The sequence below is a fragment of the Chrysochloris asiatica genome, unplaced genomic scaffold (genome assembly GCF_000296735.1).
Source record: "Chrysochloris asiatica unplaced genomic scaffold, ChrAsi1.0 scaffold00318, whole genome shotgun sequence".
Lineage (NCBI taxonomy): Eukaryota > Metazoa > Chordata > Mammalia > Afrosoricida > Chrysochloridae > Chrysochloris > Chrysochloris asiatica.
This window is the reverse complement of record NW_006408836.1, coordinates 1,822,476-1,841,437: the sequence shown is the minus strand read 5'-3', so window position 1 is coordinate 1,841,437 and position 18,962 is coordinate 1,822,476. Positions and strand designations below refer to the sequence as shown.

At 39.6% G+C, this 18,962-nt stretch overlaps 1 protein-coding gene across 1 annotated transcript; it reads right to left on the bottom strand.

The window, feature by feature from the left end:
• Positions 1-334: 334 nt before the first annotated feature.
• On the bottom strand, positions 335-18,659 carry FAM159B (family with sequence similarity 159, member B). The gene is made up of 3 exons (XM_006875294.1): positions 18,469-18,659; positions 13,280-13,437; positions 335-468 (listed from the first exon to the last, which is right to left on the bottom strand). Exons 1-3 carry the CDS (start codon positions 18,657-18,659, stop codon positions 335-337), a joined length of 483 nt encoding a protein of 160 aa, XP_006875356.1.
• Between the last annotated feature and the right edge of the window lie 303 nt (positions 18,660-18,962).

The following is an 18,962-nucleotide window of genomic DNA, read 5'->3' as shown; positions in this document are numbered from 1 at the left end:
ACCATAGAGTCAGTTCCGACTCATAGTGACCCTGTACAATGTTTCTGAGGCTGCTGTCTTTACGGAAGCAGAAAGTCTCATCTTTCTCCTGTGGAACGGCTGGTAGTTTTGAACCACCAACCTTGAGGCTAGCAGCCTGATTCATAACCACCATGCTACCTACCAGAGCTCCTTATCAAACACCATAGTGCTTAATTAATTGAGTGATTGAAAAAATGGCTGTGTCTTGATTTGTGAGTGGTGAATTTCTGAAAAGTAATACTAAAAACTGTTTGAAATATGTTCTTTATTTGCTCCATCTCTCCAGTCAGCTTCTACGATGCAGGATTTTCAGTTAATAAGCAATGTTGATTTGTGTTGTGTCCATTGTTTTCTCTTGAATTATATCATCAGTTTCATAGGATGTTTCATTTGTTGAATTGGATGCTGCATTTGAATTGAGGGCTTTAGTTTTTCTATTTGACTTGCCTGCAAATACATAAAACAAAATGAAATAATTACTTGAAAATGTGGCATCAAGTTTAACTTTTTTTTTAATTTATGCTAAAATTTTACTATTTTATAACAATATTGAAAACCTGTCCTGAAGACACTACATAGCTAAGAGAATACTGAGCTGTTTAATTTCTTACCTAAGTTACTGCAATTTCTTACCTAAGTTACTGCAATCAAAGTGGTCCTGCATCTATTCTTGCTCCCAAACTTCATTTTCAGGTTCACTCAGAATGAATCTTTAAAACATAAACCAAATCATGCCCTCTACTCAGAACCCTCCATTTCACTCGTGTTTTTACAATGGTCTACGTGATCTCTAAGTCACCCCCAAGCACTACTATCCCTGGCATACTCCTTTAGTACTGTGTACTCTGATTTACTTGTTCGATCATTCCATACACATCCAACCTAGAGCTTTGTGTCTGGTATGCAATGCTCACAAATGGTTTCATCATAATTGTCTTATTGCCAAGTCATTGCTCTCAAGTTGTCTTTGCAATGAGACTTACCTTTAAATACCAGATTTAAAATTGCAACCTGCATTCCTACCCACAATCTCTTTTGTCCTCCCCATTTTGTCCCCATAGCATTTACTTTCTAACATACTATGTAACTGGTCTATTATGTTTATCATAAATCATCTATCTCTCCAACTAAACTGTAAACATCACATGCTTAGAACAAATTATTCATGTCTATCATGAACTGGTGTGGCATGGTAGGATCAGTACTAGGCTAAATCACAAGATTGGCAGTTCAAACCCACCAGTTGCTCCACAGAAACCATACTGTGAATCGGAACTGACTTCGACTGCAATTAAGAGCAACAACAGCAACATATAAAGAGGCCTTACAAATCAGTATGTAAAATATTAACATCCCTTGTTGTTGTTGTTAAGTGCCGTCATGTCGATTCCGACCCATAGTGAACCTGTATAGGGTTTCCAAGGAGAAGCTGGTGAACCTGAACCACCGACCTTGCAGTTCAAATGACTTTGCAGTCTGACGCATTAGCCCACAGCACCACACCAGGACTCCATTAACATCTCTTAATGAATGTTAATTGGCAAAGAAATAGACCCAAATTATATAGATGGCTAGTTAATAAATATGAAACATCTGCCATCTTGCTAATTAAAATGAATTATAAATTCAAAGAGACCATTTTTAATCTCTCAACTGGGTACAGATAAAAACGTATCTGTCCTGGTCAAGGGTGTAGGATGATGGAAACATTTATGTATTTTGGGAGGAAATGTAAATTGCTCCAACTTTTTAAAGTTTTAAGTATTCTAATCCAGTCATTCTACTTAACAAGAGGCTCCCAAGGAAATCATCAGAGATGAGATCTAAAATTTACATACAAAGAGATTCATGGTTATTTGCAATACCATAAACAATGATGTACCCCATACCATTATATATTTACAATGATAGGCTAATGGTTAAATTAGTAATTATGCATGATGTGTCATGCATCTATTTCTTAAAAAGGTGATTTCCAAGAAAATTTTAATGACATGGAAGGTGTTTACAACACAGTTCTAAATGAAACGTAATACAAAGTTCTCAACAGTATAGTAATAATTGATACTTACACAGCATTTATTATCAGCCTCTTTTAGCTTAAAATCCATTGGGATCAAATGCTAACGTGTTGGTTAGTCTCAGGATCTGGCCTGACTGGCACTCTGACTCAGCAGTCCCTACTCCCTTTCTTACACTTGACATTTCAGACATAGAGAAATACTGATAGTTTCCCCAAACTTTTCTGTCTCCTCTGTGTGTCTTTCTTTCTCTATCTCCCTCCCTTATTCTCCAAGCGCCTAACCTTTACACACATTCTCTTTTGTTTGAAAAACTCTGATCCTTCAGGTTTTAGAAAATGTAACCCAAATGAGAACTCCATTGACCAGAATTCCCTCTTATTAGAGCTAATCCCTCCTCTCTTTACCACCTAGTCTACCTTCTCGATACCAATGTTTAGCTTTTTTCTTTAGCTAAGACTAAGCCTTATCTTTGTTGTTAAGTTAAGAAACCTGTATAGGGTTTCTGAGGAGTGACTGGTGATTTTGCACCACAGACTTTGTGGTTCAAACCGACCTTGCGGTCTAGTGTATTATCCTACAGTGCCACACCAGGACTCCTTACCTTTAAGTATGTTAAAACTATCCAGTACAAGTAACTGTATAAACTGCCTTCGAGAGCCAGTCAGAGGCACTTATCCCCTCCCCACTATGGGTTGATTTCATAGTTGAGCACTCAAAGAACAAAATTGTTTCCAAGTTTTGGAAGAGAATGTCTCACAGCTTCTAGATACTGCCAGTAGGAAATAAAGTGTGTATGGTATTGACCTCTGTTCTAATATTAAGTTTATAAGTTTAAAACCTAGGGTCTAGGATTAATACAGTATTTGGTTCTATTTCATCACTTTTGAACTTTTTTGGTGGTAAAATAAATTACTTAGGGTTGTACTTTTCCAACATCAATCATAGGTAATTTTTCAAGCATATAAATAGATTTTTTAAAGCTAATTTATTATAGACATGACATTTTCCAGCATGGCAAGTAATCCTTTACCCAATCATCAGGCAATGCTATTTAAGATAAATGTAGTAGGGAAAGCTGCCATGAAAACTTGATAAGCTGGTAGGTTCTTGGCTACTATTTGCAACATAGACATTTTTCTAAATAATAGATTCAAATTTAACTACTAATCACTTAAGTAATAGAAATGTATTCTATATATGGGCCCTTGAAACCATTTCTGATCATACAATATTTCAAACTAAATTTGAATGTTAGCAGGTTTAGGCTGTTTATTTTTATTTGCTTAGCATTGTTTATACTCTTCAGTATCATGTCAGATAAATGTAAAAGATAAGGATATAAAATGTACATTGTTTTGTATTATCTAGCTGGCGTTTTTATCTTACACAAGTATTTCTTTAAACATTTAAAGTCATACTGGGATTCCTGGATCATTCTATCAACTCCTTCATGTTTTTCTAGGCTTTTGATTAAATTTATAATATTTTAATTGTGCATTCAAGATGTTTTCTTCTACTTTGTCATATACAATTTGTTTTAGTTTTATTTTGTTTTAATGGAAAATAAACTTAAAAAGTTACTATATTCCTCTCAGGGCAAACCCCCTTCCAATACTAAGACTCAGTGGAAATACACGAACAGACATGCACTCTGACTGGTGACCACATTGGTCACCGATAAGGGGAAGTGAGGGAAAAACAGCAATGAAGCAGCAAGCTAAACCCTACCACGTTCAATAGACTCCTGTGAACCCAGGTGGAGACCTGGTTGGCCAGCAGTGTGACAAGACCTGGGGACTCCTAGGCCCAGAGTCAGTGACAAAGCCACAGAGGACTAGAGTGGAGAGTGAAGCATCCAGCTGATAAGAAGAGAGGGCATATACACAAGAACACCCACACTTGCAGATAATACCCACTTAACCTGGCTTCAATGGCTGGATGATCAGAATTCAACTAGAAGATGAAAGAAGAGGAAAAAAAGAGTAATCTGATACAGTTTGATGAACTTGACCTACACCTATGAATGCAGTAGCTCAAAAGAGGGAACAAATTTTTACAGCCAGGATCATTCCCACCCCCTCGGTACACAGGGTAGACAGGGGTGGGCAACTTGGACATTGTCTACACAAAATGGGGTGGGGGGAGACTACAAAGGCAAGAAATGACTGGCTTACAAGGTTTCAAGAGGGAGCCTAGATCTAAAGGCCCAGAGGAAGGTAGACTCTCCACTGAGTAGTATCCAATCTGGGTGAGGCTGATGAAAGGAGATGGGTATGGCTCTCATGTGGCACAATAGTGAATAATTGTTATCAGGACTGGCTGTGAGGGTTGGAAATGTAAAAGACATTTTGTAGCAAAATGAGGGGAGTGGTTGACTTTGCAGTCCAGGAGCGGAGGTCCCTGGGATCATCAAGGGAGAAGAGCGGAATGCAGGACCCTACCCAGAGGAGCAAGGAGCTCTGGTAGCGTAGTGGTTATGAATCAAGCTACGAACCACAAGGTCAGCAGTTCGAAACTACCAGCTGTTCTGTAGGAGAAAGATGAGGCTTTCTGCTCCCGTAAAGATTTACAGCCTCGAAAACCCTGTACAGGGTCGCTATGAGTCGGAACTGACTCCATGGCACATAACCACCATCACCACCAAGAGAAGCATTGACGGCAGAGATGATGACGTGGAGAGATGGAGTGGCTGGGGACTTTAGACTCAGCAGGGTTTATATACCCTTTGGTTGTTTGATGATGCATGGAGGGGATTGTAACCATGGCAATGAAATGATACACGATAGGATGAATGTAAAGCTAATGTTCTCCCGTGTAAACTATCACATAATTCACAATAAAACATTAAAAAAATTTTTATTAAATAACTTGAGGTTATTTTGAGGTTCCAAGTTGGCCTCATTCTGACAGCTCCAATTTCCATTGCTTTTCCCTGGAAACAAAGAAAATAATTCTCTAACTTGCCTATTGCCATCTGAGATTGTTGTTGTTAAGTGCCGCCCTGGTATCATGGTAGGTTATGTATTGGGCTGCTAAAAGCCTGGTCAGCAAGTCGAAACCACCTGTGGATCCATGGGAGGATGATGAGGCTTTCTGCTCCTGTAAAGATTTTCAACCTTGGAATCTGAATTGATTTGATGGCACACCACCACCAACAACAACAACTTACCTACTACCCTCTGAGATTGTTGTTGTTAAGTTCCTGTTGAATTGGTTCTGACTCATAGCGAGCTTGTATAGGATTTTCAAGAAGTGGCTAGTGGTTTGAACAGCTGATCTTGCTGTTAGTAGTCCAGGACTTATCCTATAGCGTCATACCAGTACCCCACCCTCTGAGATTGTTAAGTGCCATCAAGTTGGTTCAGACTCATAGCAACCCTATATAGGTTTTCTGAGAAGCGGCTAGTGAGTTTGAATGGCCAACCTTGTAATTCAAACCAACCTTGCAGTTCTGTGTCTTATCCTACAGTGCCACACCAGAACTCTGCCTCTGAGATAAAGGACTGCAAAATATATACCACTATTAAAGATTTCCCTTTATCTGAGACTTGTAAAAGTGACCCAGCCCAGGCCCAACTCATTATTTGCCTGGTTAGTAGATTCTTCTAACCAGTGTTGTTGGCTGTATGTCATCAAATTGGTTCCAACTCAGACCCTGTATAGGGTTTGTGAGAGTGACTGGTGGATTTGAACTTTCGACCTTTTGGTTACCAGTCTAGTGTTTATAGGTATAGTCAAAAACAGTTCTATTCTTAAAGCAGTTCCCTAATAAAACCAAATTGCTACACAAACAAAACTGTTATAAATACCATACTAACATTATTTGAAGCAGGAGCTTTGATTAGCAAGCTAACAGTACCTCTAGTGTTCACTATCTGCCATTTGTCATTGTTAAGTGCCATCAAGTCAACTCAGTGACCCTGTATAGGACTTTTGAGGAGTGTGGTGGGTTTGAACCACTTACCTTGCAGTTAGCCATCTAGGGCTTATCCTTACAGCACCACACCAGGACTCACTATCTGCCTGAAGCTTGTTGTTGTTATTAAGTGCCATCAAGTAGGTTCAGACCCATAGTGACCCAGTATAGAGTTTCCAAGGAGTAGCTAGTGAGCCTGAACCGCTGACCTTGTGGTTCAAATGACTTTGCAGTCTAGTGCCTTAACCCACAGTGCCACGCCAGGACTCCAGCTTAGGGAATCCAAAAGTGCTTTCAGTGTGTGTCCTTCAGGTAATTGTTGCTGTTGTTAAGTGCCATCGAGTTGGTTCCAACTCAAAGCTGGTGGGTTTGAACCAACAACCTTGCAATTTAAACCAACCTTGCAGTCCAGTGCTCATCCTACAGCGCCACACATGGAAAAACAAGTGCAATGAGTGAGACTGCAGTGAAAACAGATTCTAGCTAGCTGCATCCCTTTGGAAGGATTTTAAATGAAAAAGAAGCAAAAGACTCATAAATCTCATCTGCTCCTCGTTTTCCTTTAATAAACAGAAACTAATTTCTTAACCAGTGAAGTGGTGATAAAACCAGCTGCTTTCTTTCTGTCACAAGGCTACAACTTGAATTCAATTTTAAATAATAAATCTGTAATACCTTTGAGCTCCCAAGGGATTTGTTACACATAAAGAGTTTCTCTTATTGAACTTTTTCTTTACCTGAGTCAAGACTGCCAAAATCCAACATCATGGCTCTTTCCTGAATTAACTAATTCTCTCTGCTGCTCACTTCCCACTTCTATTCCTTTTTCCCCCTATCTCTGGCCATCATATGTAAATGTCAACCTTCCTTTAATCCTTACCCCACAGGTTGGCATTTAAATTAAAGCTTTGGCCTTTGCCAAAATTTAAATTCAATTCATTAAATGAAATACACCTCGTCACAAGCAAAGTTCGTATACTTTTTCTGATAGCAGTTAAATTGTGCAATTTCTTTTCAGAGCCATTCCTCAGTAGTCCATTTATTCCATAACCCACCTATGAGCTCTGCTCTTGTTTGTCCTTTGAAAATATCAAAAGAATGTCCAGTACCCTCACTGGCTATATCCTTATCATCTGGTAGACCCATCATGAAGTTTTTCTGCTGTTACTTAGCCTGGATCTGTGTTACTCATGAAACCTACAACTGCTTCCAATTACTAATTCAGGTGGGTCCCTTTATTATTGAAAACCTACACATCCCATTCATCCTGCATTTTTTTCTTGAGAAAACAAGACATCTTAAATTGGTACCCTAAAACTTTATTTGTAAAAGAACATGTTCCCTTAAAATTTAATGTGATACATGGGACCAGGTAAGCAGATGGAAAAGTGTACAAAATTAACCTAATGACCCATTGACCTATTGACCTTTCTCTTCTTCAATGCCCTGCCTTCTCCTCATGGATGGATGGATGAATGGATAGATAGATAGATAAGCTCAAGCATGATCGTTAAGGTTTTGTGTCAACTTGACTGGGCCAAGACAATCAGTGGTTTAGCAGTCCTGGTATGGTGCTGTGGGTTAGTGTGTTGGACTGCAAAGTCACTTTGAACACCAAGCTGCTCCTTGGAAACCCTACACAGGGTCGTTATGGTCTGGAACTGACTTGATGGCACTTTATAACAGCAACCACAAATCCCCCATGATGAGATCCCTTTCTGTCACGGAGTTCAAATTACTTCATCTACTACTAAGATGCTATTACTAAATAATCTGGCAGCCCAATTAATAAGAGTTTTGGACAGAGTTCTCTTGGAGGGGTGTTAATGTTCATTTTAAAACAACTCCCAAATAAATCTATAAATTTAGTATAAAATCCATCAAAATTACCTGTTGGGGTGTTTTTTGTTTTTTTTATAATATGACTCAACAGTTAATTTGGAAACATGAACATACAAGAGGAGCCAAAAACCTCGAACAAAAAGCATAATGGGAGGTGGAAAATGAATATTCCTTAATTAGATACTAAACTATGAAGCTCCAATTATTTTTTAAAATATCTTACTAGTTTAAGATTAATCAGATTGACCAATGAATGAGAACAGACATATTGTCAGGAGGGTCCAGTCACTGGCGAAGGATATCTATTTGGTAAGGCGGAGGGTCAGAGAAAAAGAGGAAGACCCCCAACAAGATGGATTAGCCAAGTGGCCGCATCAATGGGCTCAAGCGTGGCAACGATAGTGAGGTTCGCCCAGGATCGGGCAGTGTTTTGTTCTGTTGTGCATAATGTCACTATGAGTTGGTACTGATGCGATGGCACCTAACAACAACAACAACAACAAAATAGCTGCCCTGTTAACCTCAAGGTTGGCTGTTCAAACCCACCATGTACTCCACAGGAGAAAGATGAGGCTATCTGCTGCCATAAAGATTTACAGTGTTGGAAACCCAACAAATCAGTTCTACTCTGTTCTGTGTACTCAAGTTGATTTTGACTCACAATCACCCTGTAGAACAGAGTAGAACTGCCCCAGAGGGATTCCAATCTTTACAGAAGCAGATTACCACATCTTTCTTCTGCAGAACAGCTGGTGGGTTCAAACTGCCTACCTTTTGGTTCGCTGTCAAGTACTTAACCACCGCACCACCAGGGCTCCAATGCAACTGTATTGAAAACATAAGGGCAGATATTAGGAGAGCTGCTTGGTGCAAATATATTTGTTGTTAAGTGTTGTCAAATTGGCTCCAACTCATAGTGACCCAGGGTAGGGTTTCTGAGAAGCAGCTGGCGAATTTGAAGCGTCATCAGGACTGCATACTAACAGCTGTAATAACTATAGCTCTACAACTGTACTATTATGTTTTCACCAACCAGCTTTCCTAATATCTGCCTTTCTGCTCTTATTCGAAGACTCTGGTTCTAAGTCCCCATTTTGAACATGTTTTATTTACCTGGAGCATCCATTTTATTCAGACACAAGAGTAAGAAGATGTTACTATTAGAGTAAAATAAACTCTTCTATTATGAAATTAAATTGAAAATTAAAAATGAAGTGGGAAATCTTTAATAACTTAACACTCAGGAGACTGTAAGTTAAGTCTTTCCTTTCTAGCCCTGAGAACTCCAGGGGTAAAAGTTCCTTTTTTAAATCTACCTTTAAAGAATCTCCTATGGACAAGTTTCAGAAGCAAAGATCTAAATATTCAATGACTCCTTCCAATGACTCCTGTCTGAGCCATCCTATGAAATGAGCCCTCCTACTGTGGAGTGTCTACTTAGAAAGACGCTTTCCACATCCACCTCCTGCTTGGTGACAGCTTCTAGGGATCTGTAGATCCTAAACAGCACAATTTACAAACCATGGTATTCTTTCAAACTTTGGCATCTGAGATGTGAATAGCCCCAAACACAAAAGTTAAAAAGGAATAAAATGGTTATGGGGCACAATTTAAAAGCCAATTGCCTAACAATAGTCTGTCTACAAAGTGAACCCTGGAGGTAGCCCAATTATAGTACAGTCACTATCAGTGACCCGCTTTCTCAAGATCAATGCAAATCTGTCTAAAGCCTGAAGTTGTATACACTGAAAAGAATGAAACTCAATAGAATAAAAATACACTAAAGAAAAATCACTGGAAAAATAGTCTAAGACCATTTTCATTTATAGAAAATGCGAGGAGAGCCCAATACCCGAAGTCAGTTTTTAAAGGTGCATAAAAACATGTTTCCCTTATGTCTAGTTGGTTCTGATTCATAGCTACCCATGTACAATAGAATGAAACATTGCCCACTCCGTCACCATGCTCACAATTGTTGCTATGTTTGAGCCCGCTGTTTCCCTTTAGGCCATTCAAATTGCTTATAATGAAAACAGTTTCCATTATTAAAATTACTCTAAGATAATAGGGGATTGAGTCTTAAGAACAGATACTTTTGAAAGAAAAGAGTGGCAAATGGTGAAACCAATTTCCTCTGGTACACCAGACATTTTATTATTGCAAACATTTTATTATGTTCCTCACCTTCAAAGCATTCCTTAAATGAAATAAAGCTCCTATTTTCACAATAGATTGGACACTGGCATCTATTGCTAGGTGGAAAAATCATTGGAATGGAACATGCATATTTAACAACGTGTACAGGAATGTTTAATTATTGCCTCAAAGAGTCACTCTCAAATATAAACCACTTTCTCTTCCTGTTTTAGGGACCAAAATAACATTATTTGAAAGCATCAGGACATCAGTGGACATATAAAATCCTGCCTTACCAAGAGTAAGTACTCAGGAGAGATATATTCAATGTTTTTGATAAGGGTGGAGTACGGATATTTCCTTGCAAAAAAAAAGCAGCCTCATCTAACTATATATGAAGTGCACCAAATATTATGGATTAAACTGTCTCCCTAACCCTCCTCCACCACCATCAAATATGTGTTGGAATTCTAACCCCTATACCTCTTTGAGAAGGAGTCTTGTTGGCAAAGTGGTTACATGCATAGCTGCTAATTGAAAGACTGACAGGTCAAACCCAGCAGTTGCTCCACTGGAGAAAGTATGTCAGTCAGCTTCAGTAAAGATCACAGCCTTGGCTATTCTATACAGGGCGGCTATGAGTCAGGACCATCTTGATGGCACTTAACAGCAACAACAACATATATACACAGCTTTCTCTACACACATTGAATTGTATTGAGAAAACTCTCAATAACAACTTGATTTTAAGATGAAAATCAGTAAGTTTAAGTAAATGTCTCTCAAAATATGCTCTTTTCATCACCTACAATAACAGCAGTGCCATTTGGCTCAATTCATTTGACAAATATTTAAGTGTTCTAGGCATTGAAGATACAGTAGTGAGCAAATGAGACAAAAATTCCTACTTTCGTGAAACTTGCTTTCTAGTTGAGGTTGAAGAAAGTTGGACAATGTTAAGTAAGATATATGTTAGTGGTAAATACTCAGGAGCAAAGTAACACAGGAAGTTGTTATTGTTGTTATGTGCCCGTGGAGTCAGTTCTGACTCATAGTAACCCTGCACAGGGCTTCCGAGGCTGTAAATCTTTACGGGAGCAGAAAGCGTCATCTTTCTCCCATGGAACAGCTGGTAGTTTCAAACTCCTGACCTTGCAGTTCACTGCCCGATTCATAACCACTATGCTACCAGAGGTCCTTAACGCAGGAAGTATGTCCCTGTAAAGGTGACTGTTGAGTAAAAATTTAAAAGAAATTAAGGTGCAGATATCTGAGGGGAAAGGATTCTAAGAGAGAATGGTGACAGCATGTGCACATGCTTTGAAGCAATAAAAAGAGGCCGGTATGTCTTAGGCATGAGGAGATGAGAAGAGAAATAAAGGAGGAGAGAACAGACGCTCAGGGTCCTCAAAGGTCACAGTAAGGACCATCCTTTACATTAACATGAAAAGCCATAAGGATTTTGCGCAGAAGGTGACGTAGGTTTTAGCAGTTTCACTCTGGCTGGTCTGTGGAGACTACACAGCAGAGTAGTAAGTAAGGGCAGAAACAGAAAGCTGAGCTACTTGTTTAAAAAATGCAGGCTCCCCTCTGAATCCCCAGAGAGTCTGATTCTGGAATTTGTGTTTTTAACAAGATCCCTAGGTGATTCTTTTGTTGTGGTGGTGGTTAAGTGTTCATAGCAGTTCCAACTCAAAGCAACCTTGTATAGGGTTTCCAAGGACCCACTGGGGGGTTTGAACTGCCGACCCTGTGGTTCACAGTCCTGTGCTACTCCTGCAGCACCACACCAGGTGATTCTTACCTACAGTAAATTTTAAGAGCTGCTGCTTTCAATTATCTAAGCAGTTAATAACAAAAAAATAATTATATGATGTGATTATTTGATAACCGCTAATTCACGGCTTCACTTTGCCTGTGGAGAAGCTGGGTCTAAGCCATTGGACTCAACTTATTGCAATTAACAACCTGTCAATTTGTCCATGCAGGTTCTGAACACTGCTCCAGGAAAAGAACTGCAAAGGGATGTTGGCCCCTTGCTCTGTCATCAAGGGCACAGTTTGGAAATTGGAGCTAATGCACTCAGTCAGTAGCACTCTATTTGATATGGTCTCAGAGTATGCACTCCATAAACATAAACTTATAATCTAGATAACATAGAACGTAATGGGCAGGGAATTGAGGTTTATTTTTTGGAGGGGGGGGAATTGAGTTTTTAAAGTAAAGGTTTTAATTTTCTTTTTAAATGAGAAGTAAGTGTGCACCTGTATATTATTCCAATTATATGTCTCTCAAAATTCATGACTACTGCTTTTTGAATACACTAATAAAGGAGCTCTGGTAGCGTAGTGGTTACGAATCGGGCTGTGAATCTTAAGGTCAGCGGTTCGAAACTACCAGCTGTTTCGCAGGTGAAAGATGAGGCTTTCTACTCCCGTAAAGATTTACAGCCTCAGAAACCCTGTACAGGGTCGCTATGAGTCAGTTTCAACTCCACGGCACACAACAACAACAACAACAGAAATGTGTTGTTGTTTGCTTGCTGTTCAGTCAATTCCACCCACCTTTCTGTTAACAGTCAAGCACTTAACTACCACACCACCAGGGATCCTTAAGAGCAATTTTTGCTCACCAACATTTTAATAATTCTTTCTGATTGAGTTTGATAATGATATCAATAAGTATTTGATAGCACTTTATAACTGAGATTAATAATGAGACCCAGTTCTACAAACCATACCTAATTCTTTTTTAATTGTCACACTATACACACACATTCACATACACACACCCTACATTTTAACTATCTTGTAACCTAGTCAAGGAAAAAAAACCTGTCTTCTATTTATTTTCCTACTTCTTGTATATGACTTAACATTTAATATGCCACTACTGAATTCTACACACAGCAAGCACACGGGTAAATGCTCAATTGACCAATGACTAATCAGTCTAGAACACTGCAACCCTAAGAATTAGTTGTTAGATGTTTTGTCCCTCTATTTTATTTCTCTGGTTTCATCCTAAAACAAACTTTAAAAATTCCAAGAGGATAGATCCTTTATACTGGAAGGAACATAAATGAATTAAAGTAGATTTATAAAACCAATGTTCTATTTTTCCTCTGAACATTTATATCATGTTGCTATTGTTTCTTGTGCACAATTTCTCTTAGGTATTCCATCATTAAGACTTAATTCAGTATGATGTTTTACAAAGATACATAACAAATTGAATTTAAAAATCATTCATTGCTAACAGTATCATCTGCTACCCAGGTACAGATTATTCTTTTGGGTACAGTACAGGTAATTGGCTACAAATAATGGGTACTGATTACCTTCTTGAATAGAAGAAGCTTCCAGATGTTGAAGTTTAAGGCCAGTGTCTAATCTTTGAGGCTTTGTATACAGAAATAGATAGCAAAGGACGCAGACGCTGATAACAAAGGCAAGTAAAACAAGAGTAGCAATTCCCAGTCCAATCAAGGCACCAATGCTAAGGGAAAAAAGGCAAAATAGTGAGTATGAGTCACACAAACAGGTTTGCAAATAAACTAAAGAGAAGACTGAAATAATAATTTTTGTTTCCAATCACTTATAACCAAATTATATTTTACTGTAAGTATAATTTATACTAAATGTATCTACCAGTGAAATCTTCAGTTCATCTCTTCTACCATGCAATTCTTATATCTTCTCTATAGGTTTTCAAGCTCTTTTAAATTTATACGTTAATATGAGTATAGAAGACCATGTGAATTTATATTACAATTCAAAGGTCACATGATTCTCTAGAGTGACTTCAAAAACACCCATTCAAATAAATCTTTATTATTAATATATTTTGGAAGGAAATATCAAGTCTCTCCAATAAGAGGGAAATAGAAAAATATTTGCTTCAGCAAAAGTAGCAAAGCAAATGCTTGCTAGTAATATAGAACTAGAGATAAATATAGGAGATTCCACTTACTGATATACAAAGTCACAACTATCACAAAAGTAGAGAAGGTTGAATTTAAAGAAAAGCAGTACTTATGGAATTTATAGAAACTTATGTTCAGTATGAATTTCTACTTTCCAAAAAAGCATATTAATGACTTCTGCCATGAAGGAAGGAACTGTTCTCTGAAAATAAAATGCATATCTGATTACATGTGTTGTGCAAAGAATGCTGTTATAATTCTCTCTGATACAGTGACTTTAAAGGCTAATCAATTGAAGAAGAGTACAGTTCTTATAAACCCGTGAATTTAATATTTTAAGTGGGAAGTAAATTTGGGGAAAAAAAGAATTACCTTGAAATAGTAATTTTCAAAAGTATGCACTTTCTTGAACAATATGTATGTGAGAGTATGTGCAAATGCACGAGAAGTTAAGTGCTTATCTAGAACAGATACTCTTTCTGAATTTCCCCACAGTGTTTTTCACACATCTTTAAAGTGTTTAATATAGTGCTGAGCTTGTAACAATGCTGTAATAAATGTTCTATGTTGTTGTTGTTAAGTGCTGTCGAGTCAGTTCTGACCCATAGTGACCCTGTACAGGGTTTCCGAGGGTGTAAATCTTTACGGGAGTAGAAAGCCTCATCTTTCTCCAGCGGAGCAGCTGGTAGTTTCGAACTGATGACCTTGCGGTTCACAGCCCGATTCGTAACCACTACGCTACCAGAGTTCTATAAGTGGAAGTAAATAACAACTGACTATGAAGTGATCTACCTATAGGAACTTGAGACATGTATCATAGTCTTCATTATACCCATTTTCCATGATCATTCAAATACCATTCTTCACTATCTTCCTGGTTTGCCTTTAGGCTTCTACAATTTACCTTGACTTGTAGCCAAGGAAGGAAGCGGGGATTTGACCAGGATATTCAGACATATTGTCAGGAGCGACCAGACACTGGAGAAGGATATCATGTTTGGTAAGGTGAAGGGTCAGAGAAAAAGAGGAAGACCCCCAGCGAGATAGATGGGCAAAGTGGCAGCATCAATGGGCTCAAATGTGGCAACAATTGTGAAGTTAGCCCAGGACTGGGTAGTGTTTCGTTCTGTTGTGCATAGGGTTGCTATGAGTCAGTACTGACTCTATGGCACCTAACAACAACAAAGGGCATGATTACTTTGGGAAGAAGGAGAACAATTAAAAATGAGAGGTTAAGCTTACTCCACTTATCCTTGATTTGAGAAGAAAAAACATCCCTGCAATTTAGAGATTGCCTCCTTGCCACCCCGGTGAAGTCAGACCCCCAGAGATTCTTATAATTGGTTGATGAATGTCAGCCCAGTTCTACTAAACCTGCTCACAAGTGAAGACTGGGTATCCTTATGACTAAAGGCAGTGTATGGACTTCTCTTTAATTTGGCACACTATCTTGCTAGGAGTCGAATCCTGACATCTAGAAATTCTTCTTTTGTGCTTTGTTTACATCAAAAGCTGCTCAATTTTGTGGACTAAATATCAGGGATATTTTACAAACTAAATATGGGTTAATACCACTGTTCCATTCACAGATACATGGGAATGCAGTCCATTTAATATCATCCATTGCACAAGGCAGATAAGAGACAAGGCATCTGGAAATGTTCCCTAAAATGAGAACCCAAATGTTAAAAAAAAATCTTCAAAGTATAAACATCTATTTAATTGAATTCAATATGCATGTTATGCATTTTTATGTACACAATTGAAAAACCAGACCAATCAATCTGAACCAAAATCTAGTGGTGTGAATCTATGCTCCTGCATATCTTTCTAATTTCTGTTTTTTAATAGAAGGTTATTTATAATTTTGAAAAACTGATTCAGTGACATAGTTCCATTTTATAGAAAATTTGTCTTTTGTATGCAGAACTCTGGATATAAACACTGGGTAAACATGGAACTCTAAGAGTCTCTTAAAATATTCATTTCAAAACATATGTATTAAATATCTACTCATCGATGGCCTGTGCAATAGCATTATTTTCCTAGGTCTGCGAGAAGGTTGCCAAAAGAAATCCAAAGAGTTACAACTGTATAAGAATAAAGAAAGTGTGGATGGACTAGACACAGGAAAAAGAGAATTCTTGTTTCCTCAAAGCACCAAATGACAATTGTTTTTGAAGCCCTGAGAGAGAGGATCTAAAACTACCACTGAATTTATACAGCAATTCCCTTACTTAGCAACTTTCCTTTCCTTGTGGTAAATGTCACTGTGCCTTTTCCCAGAAGCTACTAAAGCTCAGAACAAACACTAGTGACTCCTGGAATATTTTTCTCAGTTTGGTTATTTTGATTTATAGGTGGACACCTGAGAATATGCATGAAATGAAATTTACCCCCCATTGTGTTCTCAGAGCGCAGTAACTCGAAAGAACCCCAGGTTTAACATTGGTAACTGACACCTTCGGTAGAAATATGTTTTTGATTTCCCAGGAACAATAAATGGTAGTGGAGCTTTACTACCCATTTTGTCAGGAGCACTGGTGGCTCTGCATAGTAAGCACTAGACTGCTAATGACAAGGCCTTCAGTTCAAACCCATCAAACATACCAAGGGAGAAAGATGAGGCTTTCTGCTCCCATAAACATTTACAGTCTTGCTATGAGTTAGAACCAACTAGACAGCAACAGCAGCATCAACAACAACACCCATTTTATCAGTGCTGAATGAAGACCCCAGTGCGTTGTTCACTCCTTTGACCCCTAAATCTTAGGAAGGTTTTATATCTCCTAATACTTGTTACTTTGGAACTATTTGGGAAGCTGAGAAAACCAGGGAAAATGTCTAGTTAGGTTTAACTTAGGAGTCCCCAGTAGCCACTGAAGACTCAGACACTTCTGAAGACTCAGAAAGGAATGACTACATTACTTTCTCAAAGATCAGAAAACATGCCAGCGCAATTCAGAGTTCTTTCCCAAATAATCCACTAAACTTGAAGATAATCTGCCTTTTTTTCCCTCTGACACTGTGAATTGAGTTTACTACTAGGTAGACGCTCCTTTTGAGACTTTTATGGCGCTTACAATCTAGAAATTTTCTTTATTGCTTCAAGACATCATATTTAAAGCCATTTGCTGTAGACTTGGCATATGTGCCAGTTTTTGAATCATACTATATTTGGAGAAGTACTATTCTTCTTTCTCTTGGCCAGACTTCAGTTAGTTTTATAAGTGACAACTGACAGTGGAGGTCAAGATTTGTTCCCACAATCTTGGAGTTCCATTCATTCTCCATGCAAAAAGAAAGAAAGGAACAAAGAAAGAAAAAGTTCAAAATATGCAATTATTTAGGGTGGAAGGAGAATGCAAAAGTTCTTTATGATTAAAAAAATTAATTTGCATAAACATGAGGGACTTCAAACAGAGCATGAGGGGGAAAAAAGGAATTAAAAAGAGAATAGAATTGTTCCATGAACTTTTGATGCCCTCTTGAACTAGTTGGTATAAATAAAATTCCCACAGAGAAAAAAGAGATCAGAAAGCCCATTTAAAAAGCCTCTTCACTTTTCAGCAATGACAAAATGGTTCAGATGTTGGGAAGGCTCTACAGAGTGTATTGTTAGTGCCATCAAGTCGGTTACCACTCCTAGTGACCCTGAAGAAGGTTTGTTTTGTGGGTTTAAACTGCCAACCTTGCGATTCAAACTTACCTTATGGTCCAGTGCTTACACCACATCAAGACTCCACAGTGTGTAAACAACCTAAATAAAAGCTCTGCCTCTCAGTGTGGTGTCTTTCCTTAATTAGGCTCTAAGGTTCCGGATCCGTGTCAGAACATCTGAAAAGGATAAATTATAAAGCTGGGTGCAAACGCATCCATGTTGTTGTTTAGAGCCGTGGAGTCGGTTCCGACTCATAGCGACCCTGTATAGGTGTCCAAGGAGCGGCTGGTGGGTTTGAACAGCTGAGGTTGAAGTTAACAGTCCAGTGTTATCCTACAGCGCCACACCAGGGCTCCTAAACGCATCCATACATACAGAGAAGCGTACATAGGGACACACACGCACACACATCGTTGATAGATATATTTAAAAGAATACAGCCCATTTTTCCAACACCACAAAGAGACATTTTTCGTTCCTTGAATCATGTCTTACAATGAGCCCAAAGGAGCCGCTTTCTAGTCAAATATACTAAGTGCCCAAACAAGCCTAAAAGAAAAAAACTAAAGCCTCCACTTGGAGTTATGTGCATGTAGCTTCTCTCTCTTCCAGGAGCGCCTGCTGCCTCAGACCCGCTCTCAGACGAAAATGCAGAGCTCCACTCCCCTGGCCCAAAGTGACCTGCCGACCCGCCCAGTGCGCCCCCGGTGCGCCCAGGACTACGAACCCGCGCTCCTCTCCTCTGGTCCCAGGGCAGATTCGCATCCCAGGTCACCACGAGCGGTCAAAGTCCGACCCCCGGGGCGAAGTTTTTCGGAAGAAGGGACTGGGTCTGGGCAGGAGAGGAATCGCAGGGTCGTTCGTCACCTGCCCAGACCTCAGGCCCGGCCGGCCGTCCCCAGCTGGACTCCAGCTCTCCTCCCGGTCTCGACCCCCTGCCCACCTCAGGCTCCACATGTAGCTGTACTTGTAGGGGAAGTAGCTGCCCGGCTCGCTGCAGCAGTACTTGAGGTCGGCGAAGCCACAGCAGAAGAGGAGCGCGGCCCCGTCACCGCTCCGGGGGCACTGGAACGGCTCCACGAAGCTGTGGTTGAGGCTGTAGTAGCCAGAGCAGACTCGGCTGGCCTCGCTCATCGCGGACGGCTGTGGCCAGGGGCCCCCGACTCCCGGGATCTGCCCTCTGACACACGGGTCCGGCACCCTCAGTGCCCGCGAAACCTTTTACTCTGGCTCGCCTCTCCTGATCTGGGGTCCGCTGCCTGAGCGTTCAGCCTTCGCGTGCCCCCTCTGCTCGCTCTCCTCCCCCCTATCCACATGGTGTCTAGTCGCTTTACTATCAATTCTTCCTCTCGCTACTGAGTGGTCCTTTTACCTGCCTGTCTCAGAGGCCCTATACCTCTTCTCTGGCTCCTGGCGTCTGGCTTCTCGCTCTCCTTC